This window comes from Ammospiza nelsoni, chromosome 13 (genome assembly GCF_027579445.1).
Source record: "Ammospiza nelsoni isolate bAmmNel1 chromosome 13, bAmmNel1.pri, whole genome shotgun sequence".
Taxonomy (NCBI): Eukaryota; Metazoa; Chordata; class Aves; order Passeriformes; family Passerellidae; genus Ammospiza; species Ammospiza nelsoni.
The window spans coordinates 15,492,323-15,510,619 of NC_080645.1; the positions used below are offsets into that span (position 1 = coordinate 15,492,323).

The 18,297-nt window shown below is 52.9% G+C and overlaps 3 protein-coding genes across 6 annotated transcripts in view; 2 read left to right on the plus strand and 1 right to left on the minus strand.

Moving 5' to 3' along the window:
• The first annotated feature begins 4,946 nt into the window (after positions 1 to 4,946).
• LOC132079195 (C-C motif chemokine 14-like) lies at positions 4,947 to 6,691 on the plus strand. The gene is made up of 3 exons (XM_059481675.1): positions 4,947 to 5,600; positions 5,898 to 6,009; positions 6,367 to 6,691. Exons 1-3 carry the CDS (start codon positions 5,534 to 5,536, stop codon positions 6,467 to 6,469), a joined length of 282 nt encoding a protein of 93 aa, XP_059337658.1. The 5' UTR covers positions 4,947 to 5,533; the 3' UTR covers positions 6,470 to 6,691.
• A 3,169-nt stretch (positions 6,692 to 9,860) lies between these two features.
• Positions 9,861 to 11,494, plus strand: LOC132079117 (monocyte chemotactic protein 1B-like). The gene is made up of 3 exons (XM_059481567.1): positions 9,861 to 10,116; positions 10,706 to 10,811; positions 11,162 to 11,494. Exons 1-3 carry the CDS (start codon positions 10,050 to 10,052, stop codon positions 11,268 to 11,270), a joined length of 282 nt encoding a protein of 93 aa, XP_059337550.1. The 5' UTR covers positions 9,861 to 10,049; the 3' UTR covers positions 11,271 to 11,494.
• Positions 11,495 to 12,332: 838 nt separating this feature from the next.
• Positions 12,333 to 18,297, minus strand: part of RANBP10 (RAN binding protein 10) — a 63,460-nt gene continuing 57,495 nt past the window's right edge. For all 4 annotated transcript variants that reach the window (XM_059481266.1, XM_059481265.1, XM_059481268.1 and 1 more), the window contains one exon: positions 12,333 to 17,402. In XM_059481266.1, coding sequence (XP_059337249.1) covers positions 17,272 to 17,402 — 131 coding nt within the window. In that variant the 3' untranslated portion in view covers positions 12,333 to 17,271. The remainder of the gene's footprint in view (positions 17,403 to 18,297) is intronic.

Consider the following 18,297-nt stretch of genomic DNA (forward strand, 5'->3'; position numbering starts at 1 on the left):
ACTCCCTGCCCCTCTCCTGTCCCTTGGCTGCCTGCAGGCAGGGTGCTGGCACCCTCACAGGGGACAGGGGGACACTGCTGGCACCCTCACAGGGGACAGGGGGACACTGCTGCTCCTCTCTGCAGTCTGGGAGGGAGGATGGAGCCTGTGGGTGTCACCCATTTCTGAGGGTTAAACACCACTTGTTGTGGAGCACAGTGACTGTTACAAGCTGCAGTTTGTTTGCCTATTGAGTGTGTGCATGAGATATGAGCTGTACATTTTTATAGAAATAAAAGTAATAAAGTCCTTATGTTAAAAACTTTCGCCCTCAGGAGATTGAGCCTTGGGCTGGGTTTCCAAGCCTGGTCCCTGCAGAGATGAGCACCTGTGACTGAGCACTGTGGAAGACATCCCTGCATCACCAAGAGATGGCAAAGCTGGCACAGCTGGATGTGGCCAGGCTATTGCTCCATCTGCTTTAGGGTTTGATCTTGCAGATGTTTGCAGGAAATATATTTCCTCACAGGGATTTGTGTCTCCCATCTTACAAAGGCAATAGAGAAAACTGGACTTTGGCATTGTTTAAGCAAAGCTAAGGTCAAACAGCAGCTCAGAGACAACAAACACCATGCTCCAAGTCTGTTCTGTAAGGAGGCAAGAGGGCAAGGGCTGAGACAGGAGCTCTCCCACTCCAGCCAGGGCTTGGGCTGCCCTTGTGTGCTGCTCTGGTGCTGGAGAGCTGGGAAGAACAGCTCAGTGACAGAGTCAGTCCTCAGGGTCTGCCTGGAGTGGGGAGCTGGCAGGAGCAAGAGGAATGAGCACCTTCCCTACATTTCAGGAACTCTCATCCCAACCATCTCTCAGCCCCGTGCCCTTCCAGGTAGACACAGAAGTCAATGAAAGTTTCCTGCAGCTGAGTCACCAGGCCAGGAAGGTCACTTGGGGATAATGGAACTCTAAAGAAATGAAAGCACTTTTGGTTTTTTTGATTTCGTTTCTCCTCTCCTTTGGGGAGAGCAGGAGGAAGGAAGGGGGCGATGCAATCCAGGCAGGCCTGACGGGATGAATCATTTCCAGTCATTTCCCCCAGGCAGAGCTGGCCCCAGCAGGGCTCTTGGGGCTGCTCCTCTGGAGATTTTGGCTGCCCCTGAGCACACACTCCCTGGCTTTGCTGGTGTTGGTGTGTGGCTGTGCAGGGACACCTTGTGCCAAGGGTGTCCCTCCACACCCCTTCCCCTGGAGCTCCATGGGGGGCCTCAGGGGTGGAGGTTGCTCCAGGGGATAACCAATGCCACGTCTGTTCTGCTCAGGGGGATGAGAGGTGCATGTCCTGCCATGATGCTTCCCCACAGCCCCCAGGAGATGGGGGATCCATGCTCATGAAGGGCTCTCTCAGCCCTTACTAACCCTCATGTTTCATTTCCAGCTCCACAGCATCTCCACCATGTCATAGCAGCTGTTTAGATTGACCTTGTGAGAAGGAGAAATCCTGGGGCTCCTCACAGGCTCAGTGTCCCACAGGATCCATCAAATGTCAGGCTTTGAGGGCACTAATTGGCCATAATCATCCTGACCAGCCTCATCTGTGGGTGGGTTCACCCCCACAACACCTCCCAATCCTCTGCCCAAGCCTCAGGAGCCCCATCTAACTCAGGTTTGAGCTCTGCTGTGCTGTGAGTGCTGCTCTGATGTCCTGGCTCTGATCAGCCCCTTGCACAGCCCTTGGGGCTCTGCTGGAGGTACCTTGGCTGGATGGAGCTCTGTCCCTGTCCCCATCTCCTGTTACTGCTGAGAAGATTCCCCCAACCTTCCCAAATGGATTCTGGGTTTGGTTCCTGACCTTGGTGTGCCTGAGGCCCTGCTGGAGGCTCTGGGCCCTGTGCTCAGACCCTGGGGGCTGTCACCTGCCTGTGCTGGGGCCACCCTTGGCTGCTGGCTTGTCCCTCCCTGTGCTCCCTGCAGCTGCACCTGCCAGGGACACACCTCTGCCTTTGTATCCTGCAAGCTCTGACTGTTCCCAGGGTGGTGTGAGGTGAAGAAGAGGAGGTGCTGCCTCCATCCTCAGTGCTTTGGGCTGGCATTGATCCCAGGCCTCAGCGTGGGTTCTTTGCTGTGAAATGTTGCACAAGAGCTCTCGTGCGGCCTTTGGAGCCACCAGCACCTTCACCCTGCTGGCTCAGCAAGGCAGGACAAACAGGGTGAGCAGCCACGGCCCTGCTGGGCTTTGTGTTTGCTTGATCTCTCTTTTTATGGGAATTGTGTCCCTGCTGTGTCACTGCAAGGGCTGCTCTTGTTGCTGGAGTCCCCCTGGGTACCACAGAGGTTGTTGGGACCTCTTTGCTGATTGTCACAGGTGATGGAGGAAGGTTCATTTCTTGAGCCTTCAGAATTCATCCTGGAATTCTGCCACAAACCAAATAATTTAAAAGAGAAGAAGGCAGATATGAGTGAGGTCACCCTCCAAGGAGGGCTGTGATATCACCTTGCTGACTCTGACCATAACCCCACATAAACACATTTTCATTACAACATCTAGGTCCCTTAACATGTCTTGTTCATCACATTCATTAATTGCATTTATTTTTCTGATTGCTGGGGTTTTATTCTAATCAAACACTAAGGAGCAGATAAATTCATAACTTGTTCTAGTGCCATCTTGAAATTATCAGGGCTAACTCTGTTCAGAATTAAATCACTAAAAATTAGACTGGAATTGCTTCCATGCCCTAATTTTTTCTGTTATCTCAGCTTTGCTTTAAAAGCTGAAGCATCTGTGTGCTGCTTGCTTAAACTCTAGGAGCTCTGAAAGGAGATGAAGTTCTCATTAGGCATCATTTCCCCTGATTGCTACTCCACACAGAAGCCTCTCCAGTGCAGAGTCTCCCTCACACCCTTCACTTAACCCTGAGGTAGTTGATTGACCTCATTGGATAGAAATTGAAAAATATCTCATTTTTAGTGTGTTTGGGGAAGCTGACATCAGATCTGTTATCTCATCTTCCTTAGCCAGATAAGGCCACTTCCAGTTTCTGCTGCAGGTGCATTGACCCCTGCCTGTTCCTGGCTGTTTGTGAGGGTTTCCTGCACGCCCACAGTGAATTTCTGCTCTGTCCCTGTGCCTGTGGAGGAGCTTGCCCAGTGAGTTAGTGCAGGCAGAGCCTGGGGAAGGGCTCCGGGAAGGCACAGAGCTTTTCTGCAGCCTCTGTCTCGTGACTCCAGGCAGAGCTTCCTGCACAGGAAGATTTCAGATCAACAGCTCACAGCACTTGGTGCTCCCCAGTGTCCGACTGTAGGAAGCAGACTTTGGAAGAGATTCTTATTTTTCTTATTTTAGAGTGTCTTTCCAGGCTACAGGAGTTGCCAGGGCTGTTCCTGGAATCACAGGGATTTTGGGAAGGAAGAAGAGAATTTGGTTTGTGATTGTGTCCTGAGTCTATCAGAGCTTCCTCATGCAGAGCCTGGAGGGAGCACCCCAAAGGAATGGGAAGGAGCTTTGCAGGCAGAAAGGGATTAAAGAAGCCAGACAAGGATGTCTCATCTTGTAAATGGGAAAATCCAAAGTGACTGAGTAGAACAGAAGAAAGCAGGGAAAAACTTATTCCAAAGCCTCCCACTGTCTCCTTGGGGAGAAGTTTCAGGCCCTGGGTGATGTTTCAGGCCCTGGGTGATGCCCCTTGCTCCTGCCTTGCCCAGCTGCTCTTGCAGGGCCTCCCCAAGTGCAGGATGTCTGTGGTTGTTTTCAACCACACACTGAGACCCCAAACCCAGCTCGGGGCTGCTCTGCCCAACTCCTCTGTCCCCTCACTGGCAAAGGCTGCATCTGATGTGTCCCCTCTGCCTCCCTCCTCCTGCAGAAAAACAATCTTCTGTTTATTTTTTTTTTGTAAACAAGCACATTCCTCAGAGTATGTTCAAGTGAAAGAAAAAGTTGGGCTGGCAGAGGGGCTTTCCAACACTTAACAATGAATGCCTGCACACCAGCCTTTCCCTTTCCAAAGTGAAAAGAAGAAACATCAAAAGTTCTCCAGGGAGTTGTGAATCATCTGATTTCCACAGACATGGCTTCAAATGCTGAGAAAAGGGAAGCACAGCATCCTAGGCCAGGTCTTCTGCCAGAAAAAGAAACACAGCTCTGCAGGAGCTCCTGAAGGTCCATGCAGAGCTGTGGATCTTGAGCCTCCATTGGCAGGAAATGTGTCTGATGAAGCTGAGCATGGCCAGAGCTGTTCTCAGCGCTGGGTGGTTTTTCTCCCAAATATTTCAAAATGCATCCAGGGATGACAGTCCCAGGCACAATGTCCTGCTCCAGAGAGTGGCTGGGGGTGTCAGTGTGAAGAAGGGCATGAGGTGGCCCCTTGGGTAGTTCTCAGGGAGTGAGGGAGGACTGTGGTGCCAGGGGATCTGCATGGGACCCCCTGCTCCCTGCACCCACCTGGAGTCTGGTTAAACAGAGGGAAAGGTGAAAAAAGCTGAGCATGAGCTGAGCATGACTGGCAAGGACCTGCAGAGGGGCTCCTTGGACCTTCAGAAGGTCTGAAGAAAGGGGAGCCCAGCACAAGGGGGGAGAGCTGTCCCCAGGTTAACACAGAGGGGCTGGCCCCTTTCACAGCTCCCTGCAGGGTCTGGGATGCCTCAAGGCTGTGGAGCGAGGAAGAACCTTTGAACACACCCAGAACCTTTGAACAGTAAGTGTTCCATCCATTCCCCCCAGCCTGGTGCCTGGTGCTGACTCCTGCCTGCCCTGAAGCTGGGGCTAAGTCAGCCCTGTCCACAAGGAAAGGCTCAGCTACACCCTCTCCTCTCCTCTCCTCTCCTCTCCTCTCCTCTCCTCTCCTCTCCTCTCCTCTCCTCTCCTCTCCTCTCCTCTCCTCTCCTCTCCTCTCCTCTCCTCTCCTCTCCTCTCCTCTCCTCTCCTCTCCTCTCCTCTCCTCTCCTCTCCTCTCCTCTCCCTCACTGCCCAGTTATGAACAGGGATTTTTGGTGGAAAATTCAGGTTCTTCTCCATAGTACCAACATGGAATGTGACACAATTTCTGCCAGTATTTACCAACTCATCCCTTTCAGGCCACAGAGGGCTGGTGGCAGCAGTCACTGTGCTCTGTTTAATGCTTTCCAGGATTCACAAGCCATCCAGGCATCTCCAGCACATTTGTGTTGGCTCTGGCCTGAGCGACCTTGCATGGAACACAAAGCTTTGCATTTCCCATGGCTATGAATCCCCTCTCCGAAGGCCCAGGAGCTCCTGAGTGTACATCTGCAGAGGAGGTTTTCACTTCCCTCATGACTTTCCCTGAGTGGGTGAACACAGAAGCTGACACAATCTATTTAGCCTTCTAGGTGTTGTCTGTCTGCAATCCCAATGACCCCATGTGACATGGAAATCCCCATGACCAAAGAAGCTGCAGCTTTTCCTTGAATTTGGTCAAAGTCTTTGGAAAAGAGAACTGAATAGAGGGGATAAATTGCAGCAGCTCCTTGCCTGAGCTCAGAGTTGAGCTCTCCCAAGGAGGCAGAGCAGCATCCTGCAAGGAAGAGCCCTGCCAGAGCCACCATGCTCACTGCAAGGACAGTCCTGCTGCTCGCTGGGCTCCTCACGCTCTCACCGTGCTCCCATGCAGGTAAAGCCCCTGGTGGGTCACTGCTGTCCTGGCCAGAGCAGAGCAGCACCTGCTGGGGTGCAGGGAGGGATGGAGGCTGCTCCTGGGGCTGGGTGGCTTTGGCAGAGCTGCTGCAGGGCTGGGGGATCACCTGGAGCATCCTCCTGCCCCGGGAGGGCACCTGGGGCTCCTCATGGCAGCATCTGCAGAGCCTGGGGATGTTGTGTCCATTGGGCCTGTGCTGGGGAAGGTGCTGAGGGCAGGGCTGCCCCCGAGCCAGCCTCACTCCAGCCTCACTGTGCTCTTTGTTTTCTGCAGCCCCCTACACCCCAGCCGAGTGCTGCTTTGACTATGTCAAGGGCGTCCTGCGGCTGGAGATCCTCCTGGACTTCAACTCCACTACCAGGGAATGTTATTTCCCAGCAATTGTGTAAGTCCTGGCAGCTTCCCTGCTGCTGTGCTGCCTCCTGGGGTGCCACAGGGTCACCTGTTCCGGGTGAGGACAGGACAAGGACAGGTCTGTGTAAGCTCCGTGAGCTTCCAGCATGAGGAGGGGAGGATGTGACTGTCTGGGCACTTCTGCAAGGCCACTGCAGCTCCTGAGGGCTCTGCAGGGGCTCCAGAGGTGCTGGGCTGCAGGGTGATCTGCTTGTAGGACACCAAGAGCCCAGGGGCAGGCGCAGGGACAAAGGGAAAGGAGAAAGGGTACAGGGCAGGGAGGATGGTGTGGGCACAAGTGGAATCACAGATGTCATTCCTCACAAAGCTTCACCTTTAACCACGGCAGGTTTGAGACCAAGAAAGGAGTCAAGGTCTGTGCAAACCCTGAGGAGAAGTGGGTGAAGAGAGCAGTTAAAGTGCTTCAAAAGAAGAAACCTCGTGCTCCATGATGTGGATTGGGTGCCTTGGTTCAGGCTCCCCAACGTCTGCTGGGAAGGAAGATTTGCATCCCCTCTCAGAAGGGGTTCAGGATGTTCAGCTCCTGGGAAAAGGCACCAGAGCCCTGAGCTGCACCCACAGCTGGGCACCAGCTCCTGGAATGCTGCTGGCCCAGCCTGCACCTGCCTGCTGCTCACAGCCACAAAATAAAGTTTATTTCATGTGATATTGAAGAGTTGTTTGTATTTGTCCTTTCTTCTGCCAGCCCCACAACTGTGCTGCTGCCAGCAGCTGGGGCTGGCTCTTCCCACTGGGTCTCAGGGCAGGAAGGGAGGGGGTGGATGGGATTTCAAGGGGACCCTAAAGGGGCTGGAGACCCCTCTGAGGGTTTTTAGGTGCCAAACTGCCACCAGTTTCAGGCTCAGGGGTTTCAGCCTGTCCCATTTCTGTCCTGTGGAGAGCACAGCCTGTCTGCCCTGTGTGCCCAGGCCTGGGGTGTCTCTGCTGGGCTGCAGAGGAAAGGATTCCCTGCAGAGCTCCCTGGGCACGAGGGACAGACAGGGGAGGCTGAATCACACAAGGGATTCCTGCAATATCCCCCTGGCAGGGGCCATGCAGAGCTCAGCACTGATCCCTGCCAGGGCTGTGGGAGGGGGAGCAGAACTGGAAGGGCAGGAATGAGGAAAGTCATGAGTTAAAGACAGTTTAATAAATGAAGCAGAACTGGCCCACAAGCCAAGAAAAATAAGGGATTAATTCTCTCCTTCCCATGGGTGGGAAAGTGCTCAGCCATGGGCTCCCTCACGTGTAACAGTGACATGGGAAGACAAATTCCGCAAATCTGAATGTCCCCCTACTTCCTCCTCCTTTCCCTGTAACAGTTCACTACGGGGGAAAACAAAAGGAGAACCAACCAAAAAAAGAAACCTACCCAAAAAAATCCACCAAGTGATAAAGAAACCATCACTTGCACTGGCCCAGATGATGCTCAGGCACTCCCAGCTCCTGGGGAAGGGGATTTTGGCAGCAGCAGCAGCTCCAGGGATGTTTTTCCAGCAGAGCTGAGGGGTGACCCTGACACGCTGCAGGTCTGGAACCTGGGGTGTCACAGCTGCCAAGGAGGTGGAGAACTCTGGGTGCACCAGGAGAGGCTCCAGCCTGGGGAAGCCTCTTGAACTGCTGAAACTGCTGCCTTTCCACTGCAGGAATCCTCAGCCACGGAGTCTCTGTTTGCTGGGGCTCGGATGCAGAACAGACCCCGGGGCTCTGGGCGGAGACACCGGCATTTATCACCGGCAAACAGTTCATGCTCTCTGTAAAGTATTAACTTCTGTGATTATCCACTCAAAAAGGCATTTTATGAGTCAGAGAATATTACCCACCTTTATGATGTTTTGGTTTTTTTTTTTTTTTTTTTTTTTTGGTTCATGCCTATCCATTTCAATTTCTAAAGCAGGGGTTTTGCTCAGTCAGAAAATTTGTATTCAGTTATTAACTACAGTGAGGTTGGACGCCCATAAAATCCTCTGCAGAGTCTGTACCCCCTCTTCTCTCCACTTGCCTTTGCATTTGCCCAAGCAGGAGCTCCACACTGCTGGGCATGGCTCAGAGGGTGCTGGGAATGGCCCAGGAGCTGTAGAGGAGCCTGGAGAGGACTGAAGCCAGACCCAAAGGTCCATTGCTGGGGCAGGGAGGGAAGCCCAGTCCTCCAGTGGGGCCTTTCCAGGCCTTCAAACATCCAACATGCACTGATTTTCTCCATGAAAGACATAGTGGAGGCATCTACTGATGCTTCCTCTGGAGAGAGGAGTAAATAGGGAAAGGAGGAGCACCTGTGTGCCTCAGACAAGCCTGGAAAGGGAGCTCAGGGCTGGCACGTGAGGTTTTCTGAGCCAGGGGAGGCTGGATGGAAAAAGTCATTAGCTCAGTTCTCCCTTAATTACAGTCCTGTGCTTTGAACCAGTGCCTGGGAGCTGGTGTGAGCCTGGGGCTGCTGGCCCCAAGACTCTGAGCACTGGGGACATGGGCAGAGAGGGCAGGAGAGCCTGGGGGTGATGCACAGCCCACAGAAGGGGCTCTGGCTGCTGTGGGCCAGGCATTTTCTCCCTGCAGAGCCCTGCCTGGGGACAGTGGCACCAGAACCCCGTGGGCTGTGCCCAGCTCTCTGTGTGGCCCCCCTGCCCCATGCAAGGCCAGCAGACCCCATGTCCTGCAGCCCATTTCTTGTAATCCAGCTTTTCCACCACAATAGATCTGTTTCCTTCTCCTTTCTCCTTTCAGAGAAGTCGTGCAGACATGACATAATTTCCAGAGAAACCCATTTCCACCTTTCTTCCCCTCTGAGAAGCCTTGGATTGATTGCCTGATCCCCCAAGCCACAGCCAGGTCCCCTCCTGTGCTCCCACCCAGCACCATCCTATGCTGGCTCCCACCAGGACCTCGCCTCCTCACACAGAGCTGCATCTCCTGCCCAGGGAGCAGATCCCTGCATGGAAGCTGGGCTGGTGTCCAGCAGTGCTCCATGGGGCTGCCAATGGCATCTGGGCCACCTGCCCCTCCTGCCTGGCCTCTGGGGTGGCTCTGTCCCCTCTCCTGGGGCTGAGCTGGGATCTGTCCTCTCTGCTGCAGGAGATGTCTGTGCACCACAAGCCTCCATCCCCCAACTCTCATTTCAGTCCCAGGGTTGGTGTGGGAGGCACAGGCAGCACAGGGGCTCAGGCTTCTGCTCAGACCCAGACTCTCCTCACACTCCCCACTGCCCCTGCCCCATTTCTTCCGCTTCTGTGAACCCACCAAAAGCACCTCTGACACCCCCTGCTCTGGAGTCCCTTCTGGATTGGTCCAGTGTGGCTTCTTCTGCCTGACATCCCATGCCATCCCATCCCATGCCATCCCATCCCATGCCATCCCATCCCATGCCATCCCATCCCATGCCATCCCATCCCATGCCATCCCATCCCATGCCATCCCATCCCATCCCATCCCATCCCATCCCATCCCATCCCATCCCATCCCATCCCATCCCATCCCATCCCATGCCATCCCATCCCATGCCATCCCATCCCATCCCATCCCATCCCATCCCATCCCATCCCATCCCATCCCATCCCATCCCATCCCATCCCACTGTGCTTTCCTGCCCAGCCCAGTGCTCCATGTGTGCCCAAGGTTGGTTTGGATGGGATTCCATCACTGGCCTTTGACACTGGGCAAACCAACTAAACCCCCTGAGACCTGTCCCTGCTCAGGGACTGTGGGCTGTCTCTCTTGTTAGAAACAAGCAGAAGAGCTCTGGACTTGCTGTCCTGCCTGCATGGGAAGATGGTTCAATCTGCTCTCAGTTCCTAGAGCTCCACGTCACGCCTCTTCCATCGAAAGTAGAACTTCTCCTTAAAGTTGTCTATCTGCCCCTGCATGTGCCCAAAAATAAACAGCAGAAAGTCCCTTGACCCTGGCTTCTTGGTAGGACCCTCAATATCTGGAAATGCAGCCTGAGTGGGTGGCAGAAGAGGATAAAAGGCAGCGAGGACAGAGCCACAGCCAGAGGGCAGAGAGGCACAGGGCACGAGGAAGAGCCACCCCACAGCCACCATGCTGCCTGCAAGGACTGTCCTGCTGCTCGCCCTGCTGCTCACCTTCTCCCTGCACCACGCCACAGGTAAGGAACCTCAGGGGCCCCTGCTGCAGGTGAGGGCTCTGAGCCCCCACTGGGGAGGCCAGGCAGGAACCCCAGCAGGGAGCAGGGATGGTGCTGCTGATGGGAACAGCACCCCCTGCTCAGGCCAGGGCAGCACATCCCGGGATGCAGGGAGGGATGGAGAAGGTGCTGGGTGCTCTCAGCAAAGCCAGACCTGGGGAGAGGCTGCAGGAGCTTGGAGGAGGCTCTGGCAGCTTCCCCTGGATGAGCAAGGGGTTGGATGAAAGGAGAACACGCAGCTGTTTGGAGCCTTCCAAAACACCCTGCAAGTTGTGCTCCTGCCTTGGAAGGCCCCGAAACCTCATCCCCAGACTGAGCACCCCAGCCTGTGTGATCTGGGAGCTGCAGCAATTTGGGCTGTGAGGGGCCAGGTCCCAGGCTGACCCCTGCCCCACCTCTGTCCATGTCCCAGTCCTGGGTTTGGGTGACAAACCCCTGCCATGGGATGCTATGGGAGCTGCTGAGGGGCTCCACAGCCTCTGTGCTGTTCCAAACCTAGTGGTGCCATTATCTGGAGATGTAATTCACAACATCCCTCTTCCCTCCCCAGCCCACTTTGCACCTGTGGAATGCTGCTTTGAATATGCACAGAAACGAATCCGACACCCTCAGGGCTTCTACGAGACATCCAAGGACTGTCCCAAGCCTGCAGTTGTGTGAGTATCCCAGGCTTTGCTTCCCATCCCAGATCTGGGATCCCAGGTCTTTTGCTATCTCATCCCATCCCATCCCATCTCATCCCAGTCCCAGCCAGGGGGGCTGTGGTAGGAAAGCAGCTCTGAGGGGTGGGCAAAGAGGGGAAAAAATGTGTTTTAGTGTTGTCTGGTAATGCTAGAACTCTGGGAAGACAGACACTCACCAGCCCAAGGAGGGCACAGGCTGCTGGAGATGGCTCCAAGCCTTGATCCTGGAAGGGACTGCAAAAAGGGAGAGGAGAAATAGTGCACAGAAAGGGAATGGCTCATGGTTCCTGTTTTCACTCTTTTTCCTCACTTCCTCATTGCAGGATTGTGGCTGCCAATGGTGATGAGATCTGCGCCGACCCCAAGAAGGACTGGGTGAAAAAAATCATAAAACGGCTTCAAAACAAAACATCAGACCCATCCACCATCTGACCTGCCCATCCCATTCAGTCTTCCCGTCTCTCGAGGGAGCCATCGGTGCTGGCAGCTCTTCTCCAGCGGGTGCTGTGGCCGTGGGGTCCCTGCAGGAGGAGCCACCAGGACCAGGTGTCACCGTGCCATGGCCCTGCCCGCTCCTGAGCTCCTCCTGCTGCCACTGCCCTGCCACAATGCCCCTGTGGAACCAATATTTATAATAAAGACTCTTTGCTACAAAATGCTGTTTGAACTTCTCCTTATTCTCCAAACCAATCAGCAGATCCTAACAAACCCAGAAAAAAGCCTCTGCCACAAGCTCTTATTTCTCCAGGAGCAAACTGTGCCTGGTCATAGAGTGTTTCACTGGGAATGTGACAGGGGAGCCAGGCCTTGACCCATAGGTGAGGTTACCTCACCCCCAGGCAAAGCTGTACATCCTCAGGGCATGCTTGCAACCCCTTGAGATTTGCAGGTGCTCCAGAATTAAGGGGAGGGTTCTGGGAGAAGATACTGATCTACCAAACCCTTAATACCCTGACAGCTTCCAAATGTGCTGCTGGTCACTGAAAGTGTCTGAGGGAGATAAGGAGAATGCCCACAGTGCCAGGAGGGTGAGCACAGCAGCCTGAGGGTGGACAGAGGTGTCCTGGCTGCCTGTCCTTCCACAGGGCCAGGGAAGGGTGGGAGCACTGTGAGATCCCAGACATTAAAACCAGGCTGCTGACCCATCTTCTCAAGGCAGAGCTGCAAACATACAAGGGAAAACCTCAAAGGAGAAAGCAAGGAATGGGGCAAATGATCCTCAGCCTAAAGGTTCATCAGTGTTTTATGCTCATGGCTAGAAAACACCTCAGGGCTGTATTTTCGAGGATATGGAATGGCACAGGAAAAACTAATGACACAGGATCCCTAATGACATTTTTTCCCATGAATTCTAAGCACATGGGAGGAAGCAAAACTGAAACAGAATCAGATGCTGGGGGACAAACACCTGGAGGACTGTGCACCCCCCTGAGAGTGGCCAAAGCCTTCCCTGATGAGCACAGACTGACAAAGCACACAGCTCCACACTGGCTCTTGCACATGGATGTGTATTTTAATAAAAATAATTCTGTCAATATACAGCAGAATGTCGATTTCTTTACCATATTTCCAGTATATTTTCATAGGCTTTTTCTCAGTTAAAATCCACCCCCCCAGCCCCTTTTTTGAAGTTTTCATGCGAAGCATCAGATAACTTAATTCACAAATACTAAGCGTAGACTGAACCAATGTGCACAGTTTGTGTAATGTCCACGTAGCCAATGTTGTACCCAAGAGGTGAAACTCCCTCCCAAGGGCCTGGAGAAGCCTGGGGTGGCACAGGGAGCTGTGCCCAGCCGTGGCTGCTCCTCCAGGGCTGCTGGGAAACCTGCAGAGAGCTCGCACCCCGTGCTCCAGCTGAGCATTTCATACCTGAGTTTTGAGCAACCAGCAGGAGAGGAGAGGAGAGTTCACGGCGTGCTGGGCAGGTCCTGGGGCTTGCACAGCTGTGTGTGAGAGCTTCAGGGACTGCAGCTTCCTCCTGCCTCCCCCACTGCACAGGCAGGACAGAGACACGATCCCAATCCAGCGCCGGTGCAGTCCTTGGGCTGGAAGTCACCATACTTGTGGTTTTCAAATTTTCTTTAAAATCTGGATTATCCCCAGAGCTGCTGCTGCTGCTTCTCCATTCTCCAAGTTTAAGCCTGTGAGAAGCCCAGCATACAAAAATCCCTCTGTGCTCCCTTCTGGAGGAAGGATGTGGCTGAAGTCCCACCGAGCAAAAACATCCAAGCACACGCCTGGACCCAAGTGGAGTGACCAGAGAGAAGTGTCTGCCTGGCCATGGGACCTTCAGCAATGAGCAGAGGTGTGCATGGCCTCCAGGAATGTTTCTGTGGTGATGTGAGTGTGAATTCCACACAGGACTTGTGAGTTAAGCTTCCCCCCTGGAAATAAGGAGCTGGCAGGACGTGTGTGTGCTCCTCAAGCCTGGATGATGCCCTGGCTTGCTGGGCACTGCTCCAGCTCAAGCTGCAGGCTCTGAGCTTTGGTTTGGGATGTGAGGAGAGGGACAGACATGCCAGGTTCACTCATCCATCACTTGCCACCTCTTGTTGCAGGGGAGGATGGTGGAGAGCAGCTAGAGCTGTCTATGGAAGAGGTCTCCAGGCTCTCAACTCCTCCCTTTTCCTCCCAAATCTGCTGTAGCTCCCCTCACACAGCCCCAGCAGCACTTCCTCCAGCTCTGCCCCTACACAGCAGATGGGACAAGGCTCACAGCCACCTCTGGATCTGAAGGGTCCCAGCAGCACCCAGCAGGTCCCCTCCCCAGGCAGAAACACCTTGGTACAGCTGGAGACCCAACACTTGCTCCCTACCTGCCCTCTCCTGCCCCACCACCGAGGCTGCTCTCACCTTGGCAGGGCTGAAGGAAGATGCTGCTCTGCAAAGGGCGCTCCTGGGTGGAGCAGGAGCTCCTGCTCCTTCTCCCAGGCTGTCACCAGCTCATGGGGCACCACTGCACCCAGACTGGAGTGAGGGACCCCTGTCTGCCACAGGACAGTTCAAGTCTGCACTGCTGCTTAAGGGCAGAACTTCTGATCCCACGTGGTGCACCACACAGCTTCATGGCACTTACACACTGCTCTGCAGCCTGGCTGCCACAGGTCACCTTCTCCATCAAGCCAGGAGAGCAGAACTCTGAAATGTGTGTGACACACAGGTCACCTGTTAACACAGACAGGTACCAAAGCATAGCTGCAACCCAGCCTGGTTTCCTTGCTGAAGGAGGAGATGTTCATCATCCCTGCTACCCAAGGTAGAAAATGATACATTCAATCCCTAAACTACCTCCAGCAGCTCTGGTTGCTCCAGTTTTTCAAGGCAGCCTCAAGAACAAAGCTATTTAAAGAATGGTAAAGATGCCTTAATAAAATGTGAAAAACAAGGACACAGCTTGAGGAGAGACTGAGATGTCACTGTGAAAAAGAGAAGGAAGGATATGGGAAGATCCCAGGTGTGGGTAACCATGAGGAATGATACCAGCAGTTTCCTACAGGCTCCATAGTAAAACATGGGTGTACTGAAGGACTGCTGGGAGCAGGGACCAGGTTGTTTGAGGCACTTGGAAGAAAAAAAAACCCAAATCATTTTTATAAAAGTAACTTTTGAATTGCCATGTAGCCTCTAGTTATGTGTACAGCCACATTCAGTGTTACAGACCCCATTTCACTTTAGTTCTGTTCTTAAAAACTACTGCAATAATCCAAGTTTAAGCCAACATGAACCATCAAAGAGCAGCCAGGGAGATTCAAAGGCAAGAGGCTTTGAAATGCAACCTGAGAAAACCACGTGAGAAATCCCATCTAGGAATCAGGGGTAGGTTGGGACCTACATCCCACCACAAACATGCTTATCCTCCCCACACTGAGTCATGGCCACATCAGTCAGAATCTGAGTACAAGAAGCAGAAACCACTGGTGAAACCACCAGAACACTTGAAGTAAATTTAAAAAAAACCCAAATAACATCCATCACACATTTCTTGGCACCAAAATAACCAGATATCCAGGAATATCTCTTGGTTTGTTTTTTTTTTTGGTAGTGAAACCAAAATTTAAAAAGGTGCTCCAGGACAGTCAGCAAAGCTTTGCTGAGAGACCAAATGGGGCATTAATATGACACATGATGAAGAGACTTTGCTTAAAGAAACCACAAAGAGAAGGAACAAAAACCCTCAGAAAGATAAAGATGGTGCTGCTATGAAGATGAGAGGTCTGACTGCAGCCAGACTGCTGGAGTGGTGACCAACAGCAGAGGAAGCTGCTAAAAGGGGAAGGCAAAGCAAGGTCCTGGAGCAGCTCAGCACCCAGAATGAGCCCAGCAGGGTGCTGTCAGCCTGAGGAATGGAAAGCCAGCATGAGAATCCCACCAGGCAGAGCTCTGGCACATCTGGGACCTGAGGCTTGGGGAAGGAAACCTTTGCACTGAGTTATCTCTGCACCTGCAGCAAGGCTGGCTAAGATCCACCAGCAGAGCTGGCAATGCTTGGTGCAGCCCTCTGCCTCTGCCTCCTGGAAGAAAGGCTGTGCCAGAGCTCCCTCTGCTTTTTGCAGCTGTCCCAGTGATCTGATTAAAGCATCTCCTGCAGCTCTAAGCCTCCTGTTTTCTTTTCACTGCCCCTACACACTGCACACCTCCACCAAAAGGCAGGAATAATGTTCCCAACCACCTCCAGCACCATCTGCACATTCACTGCCACAGCCTGTCCTGGCACCTGCCCCCTCCTCTGCCCTCATTTCAGACCTCATGTGCCAGCTAAAATCCATCCTGCAAACCCAGAAAATCCTTAAAGCTTTGGGCTGCTGCTACTGTTCCTCTCAGTGGCACAGAAACCCTCTTGGTGCTTGAAGCCCTGGCACAGGCTAGCCTCCATTTTAAGGACAAACCTCAACAAAACCTGTTCATCTTTCACTGACCTTCCAAAAAATTTATGAACAGCAGTAAAATTCATGTTTGGTTTGAGCTCCCTTGGGTCCTCCCCAGAGCTACTGACCTAAAATTAATTTGGTGCAGAACCTGCCAGCTGAACCTGCCATGTCCTAATGGTACAGCAGAGGATGCAAAGCACACAGTGCTGCCAGGCAGCCTGGCCAGGTAACAGAAGCTCAGAAACACTCCCAGGTGGTCTGAATGCTTATCAGCACTCAAGTCTCTGGGCCTGGCACACAGCATGGACACATCAGTCCATTTTACTCAGAGGTTACTCACCCACAGATCTTTGCTGGTCTCTTTTGGGACTGGAACTTCAATAATTATCTAAATAATCCCTAAACAAACACTGCTGCTCCTTTCTGAAAGGCTCAGGTCCCACAGAGCTGGTACTGACCCCAACCTGCAACCTGACCTCAGCTTGTCCCACCTGCAAGGACAAGCACAGCTCAGCCCAGGTTTCTCCAGACACTTCCAAAATTTAGAAGTGCTCATTTAGATCAGTGTTACAGAGATGGGAGAGGGCAGGAAATACTGTTATTACTGAGTTAGTGGCAGAGCCCTCTTCCATAGAGAAAAATGTGGGATTTGTTATTTAATTAAAAAGTGTCAACACACCAGGGCATGCCCACGGATGTTTCTGGTGAACTCACATGACCTGGTTCTACCATACAGTGGCAGGTGACTTCATATTCATCATTCCTGTCCCTCCAGCTGTTCAGAGAGCTGGATTTAACTCTTTCTCAGGGCTGTGAGATGCTTCTACAGCACAATCACCAACACAGGCAATGTTAATCTTCTACTCTTTCCACTCACAAAGCCAAGATTGAGAGCCTTGGGCTCTGAAAAGAGGCACCATGAAGGACCAGGTTTCATCATTAGTGTGTGACAGGACCTACCTCACCTGAGGGGCTGTATGGTGAGTGTGGCTGGGACCAAGTCTGTGGGCAATAAATACATCAATGACCTTGTGGAGGTGGAAGAGACCTTTTTAATAAACATGATTCAAATAAAATAAAAAAAAAATTCCCTCTGAACTGCCACTGTGAGAAGAGTTCTGATTACTAGCACGGATGATGCTGTATGTGCACGATGGAGGGAGAAGGGAAGAAAAGAACAAGCTGTCACCAACTTGATGAACTTCCTCAGTAAATCAGCATAAACCAGCTCAGCAAAACTCTCCAGATAAAACATCGGTGGAACCATGAGAAACAACTCAAATCAAAAACAAAAAAGAGAAAAAATCCCTACATCAGAAGGTGCTACATTAGAATAACCAGCGAAATACTGAGCGCAGGGAGACGGCTCAGCCCCGCCAGGCTCCCCAGGGTCACAACAGCCACACAGCGAGGGACTCACTCCGTCCTGGCACGGGCAGTGTGTGTGTGTGTGTGTGTGTGTGTGTGTGTGTGTGTGCTACAGGGGCTTGTGGCAGGGAGGAGGTGGTGGTGCAGAGTGGCAGCAGCAGAGGGTGAAGGGCAGCACTCCACGGCAGCTCCTGTCAGTGCAAATAATCGTCCACTCTGGCGAAGGAGCAGGAGCCCAGCCCCACGCGCGCCATCAGCCGCAGGCACTCCGAGGCCTGGCCCAGGGCCAGCATCAGCGGGGGCTGCTTTGGCAGGTTCTGAGATTCTGTGGGGACAAAGAAAAAGCTGCTCAGAAGAGAGTCAGGCTGGTGCTGGCTCACCTGCACTCAGGTTTCTCTCCGTCCCAAGCCCAGATCCCTGGCAGAAGGTGCTGGATCTGCAAGGAAGCTGCTCCCAAATACTGCCAGCTCTGTGCTGCTGCTGCTGCACACACAGCCCAGCAACCATGACACATCCCACAGCTCAGCAGGGCCTTTGACAGAGAGCTGCTGTGCTGGCAAGAGCAACAAAAAGGCAATGAAGCTACTGCTGATGCTGCTTGCCAGAAAATCCTTAAAACATGAGACATCAAAGCATGGAGGAATAAGGGAAGGCAGGAGAATTTGGTCTCAGCTGGAGGCAACCTCTCCGTTTCTCCCATTTGTGCAAGGCTGCACAGCAGCCCAGGCCCTGGATGAGCTCACTTCCTCATCACCATGCCTTTACAGTGGCATGTTTTCTGAGGGAACCCTCAGCTGAGCTAGACAAGGTGTCTGGTAACCTGTGTGATGCAGCATGTCCAGACATCACATCTCCCTGGTGACAACTTGTCCATGCTCCTCAAGCAATGGACAAACAGCTGCTGACTGTCAGGGGAAGGGACTCTCCTCTCCAAAACATGCAATTTCTGCTCCTCTGCTCAGTCAGAACATGAGCACTCATGGGCATGTCCATCAAGTTGTTCCTTTCCCCAGAAGAAAATCTCTAAATCTCCTTCTGGAACATTCAGTGTGAGATGCACAGACCCCATAGGAAATCTGCCTGGGCACAGGGAGCCAGAGTATGCAGAGGACTCCACTATATTCCCTCCTAGAAAAGAGGATGAAACCAGGGCTGAACTCTGCTAATCCATACAGCTGGAAAAGAGCCCTGGTAAAGTCCACACAATGGTTCAGGTGAGT

Coding starts and splice junctions, on each gene's coding strand:
- LOC132079117 (XM_059481567.1), top strand. CDS start 10,050: ATGCTGCCTGCAAGGACTGTCCTGCTGCTCGCCCTGCTGCTCACCTTC. Junction 10,117..10,705: donor CTCCCTGCACCACGCCACAG/GTAAGGAACCTC, acceptor TTCCCTCCCCAG/CCCACTTTGCACCTGTGGAA. Junction 10,812..11,161: donor TGTCCCAAGCCTGCAGTTGT/GTGAGTATCCCA, acceptor TCCTCATTGCAG/GATTGTGGCTGCCAATGGTG.
- LOC132079195 (XM_059481675.1), top strand. CDS start 5,534: ATGCTCACTGCAAGGACAGTCCTGCTGCTCGCTGGGCTCCTCACGCTC. Junction 5,601..5,897: donor CTCACCGTGCTCCCATGCAG/GTAAAGCCCCTG, acceptor TGTTTTCTGCAG/CCCCCTACACCCCAGCCGAG. Junction 6,010..6,366: donor TGTTATTTCCCAGCAATTGT/GTAAGTCCTGGC, acceptor TAACCACGGCAG/GTTTGAGACCAAGAAAGGAG.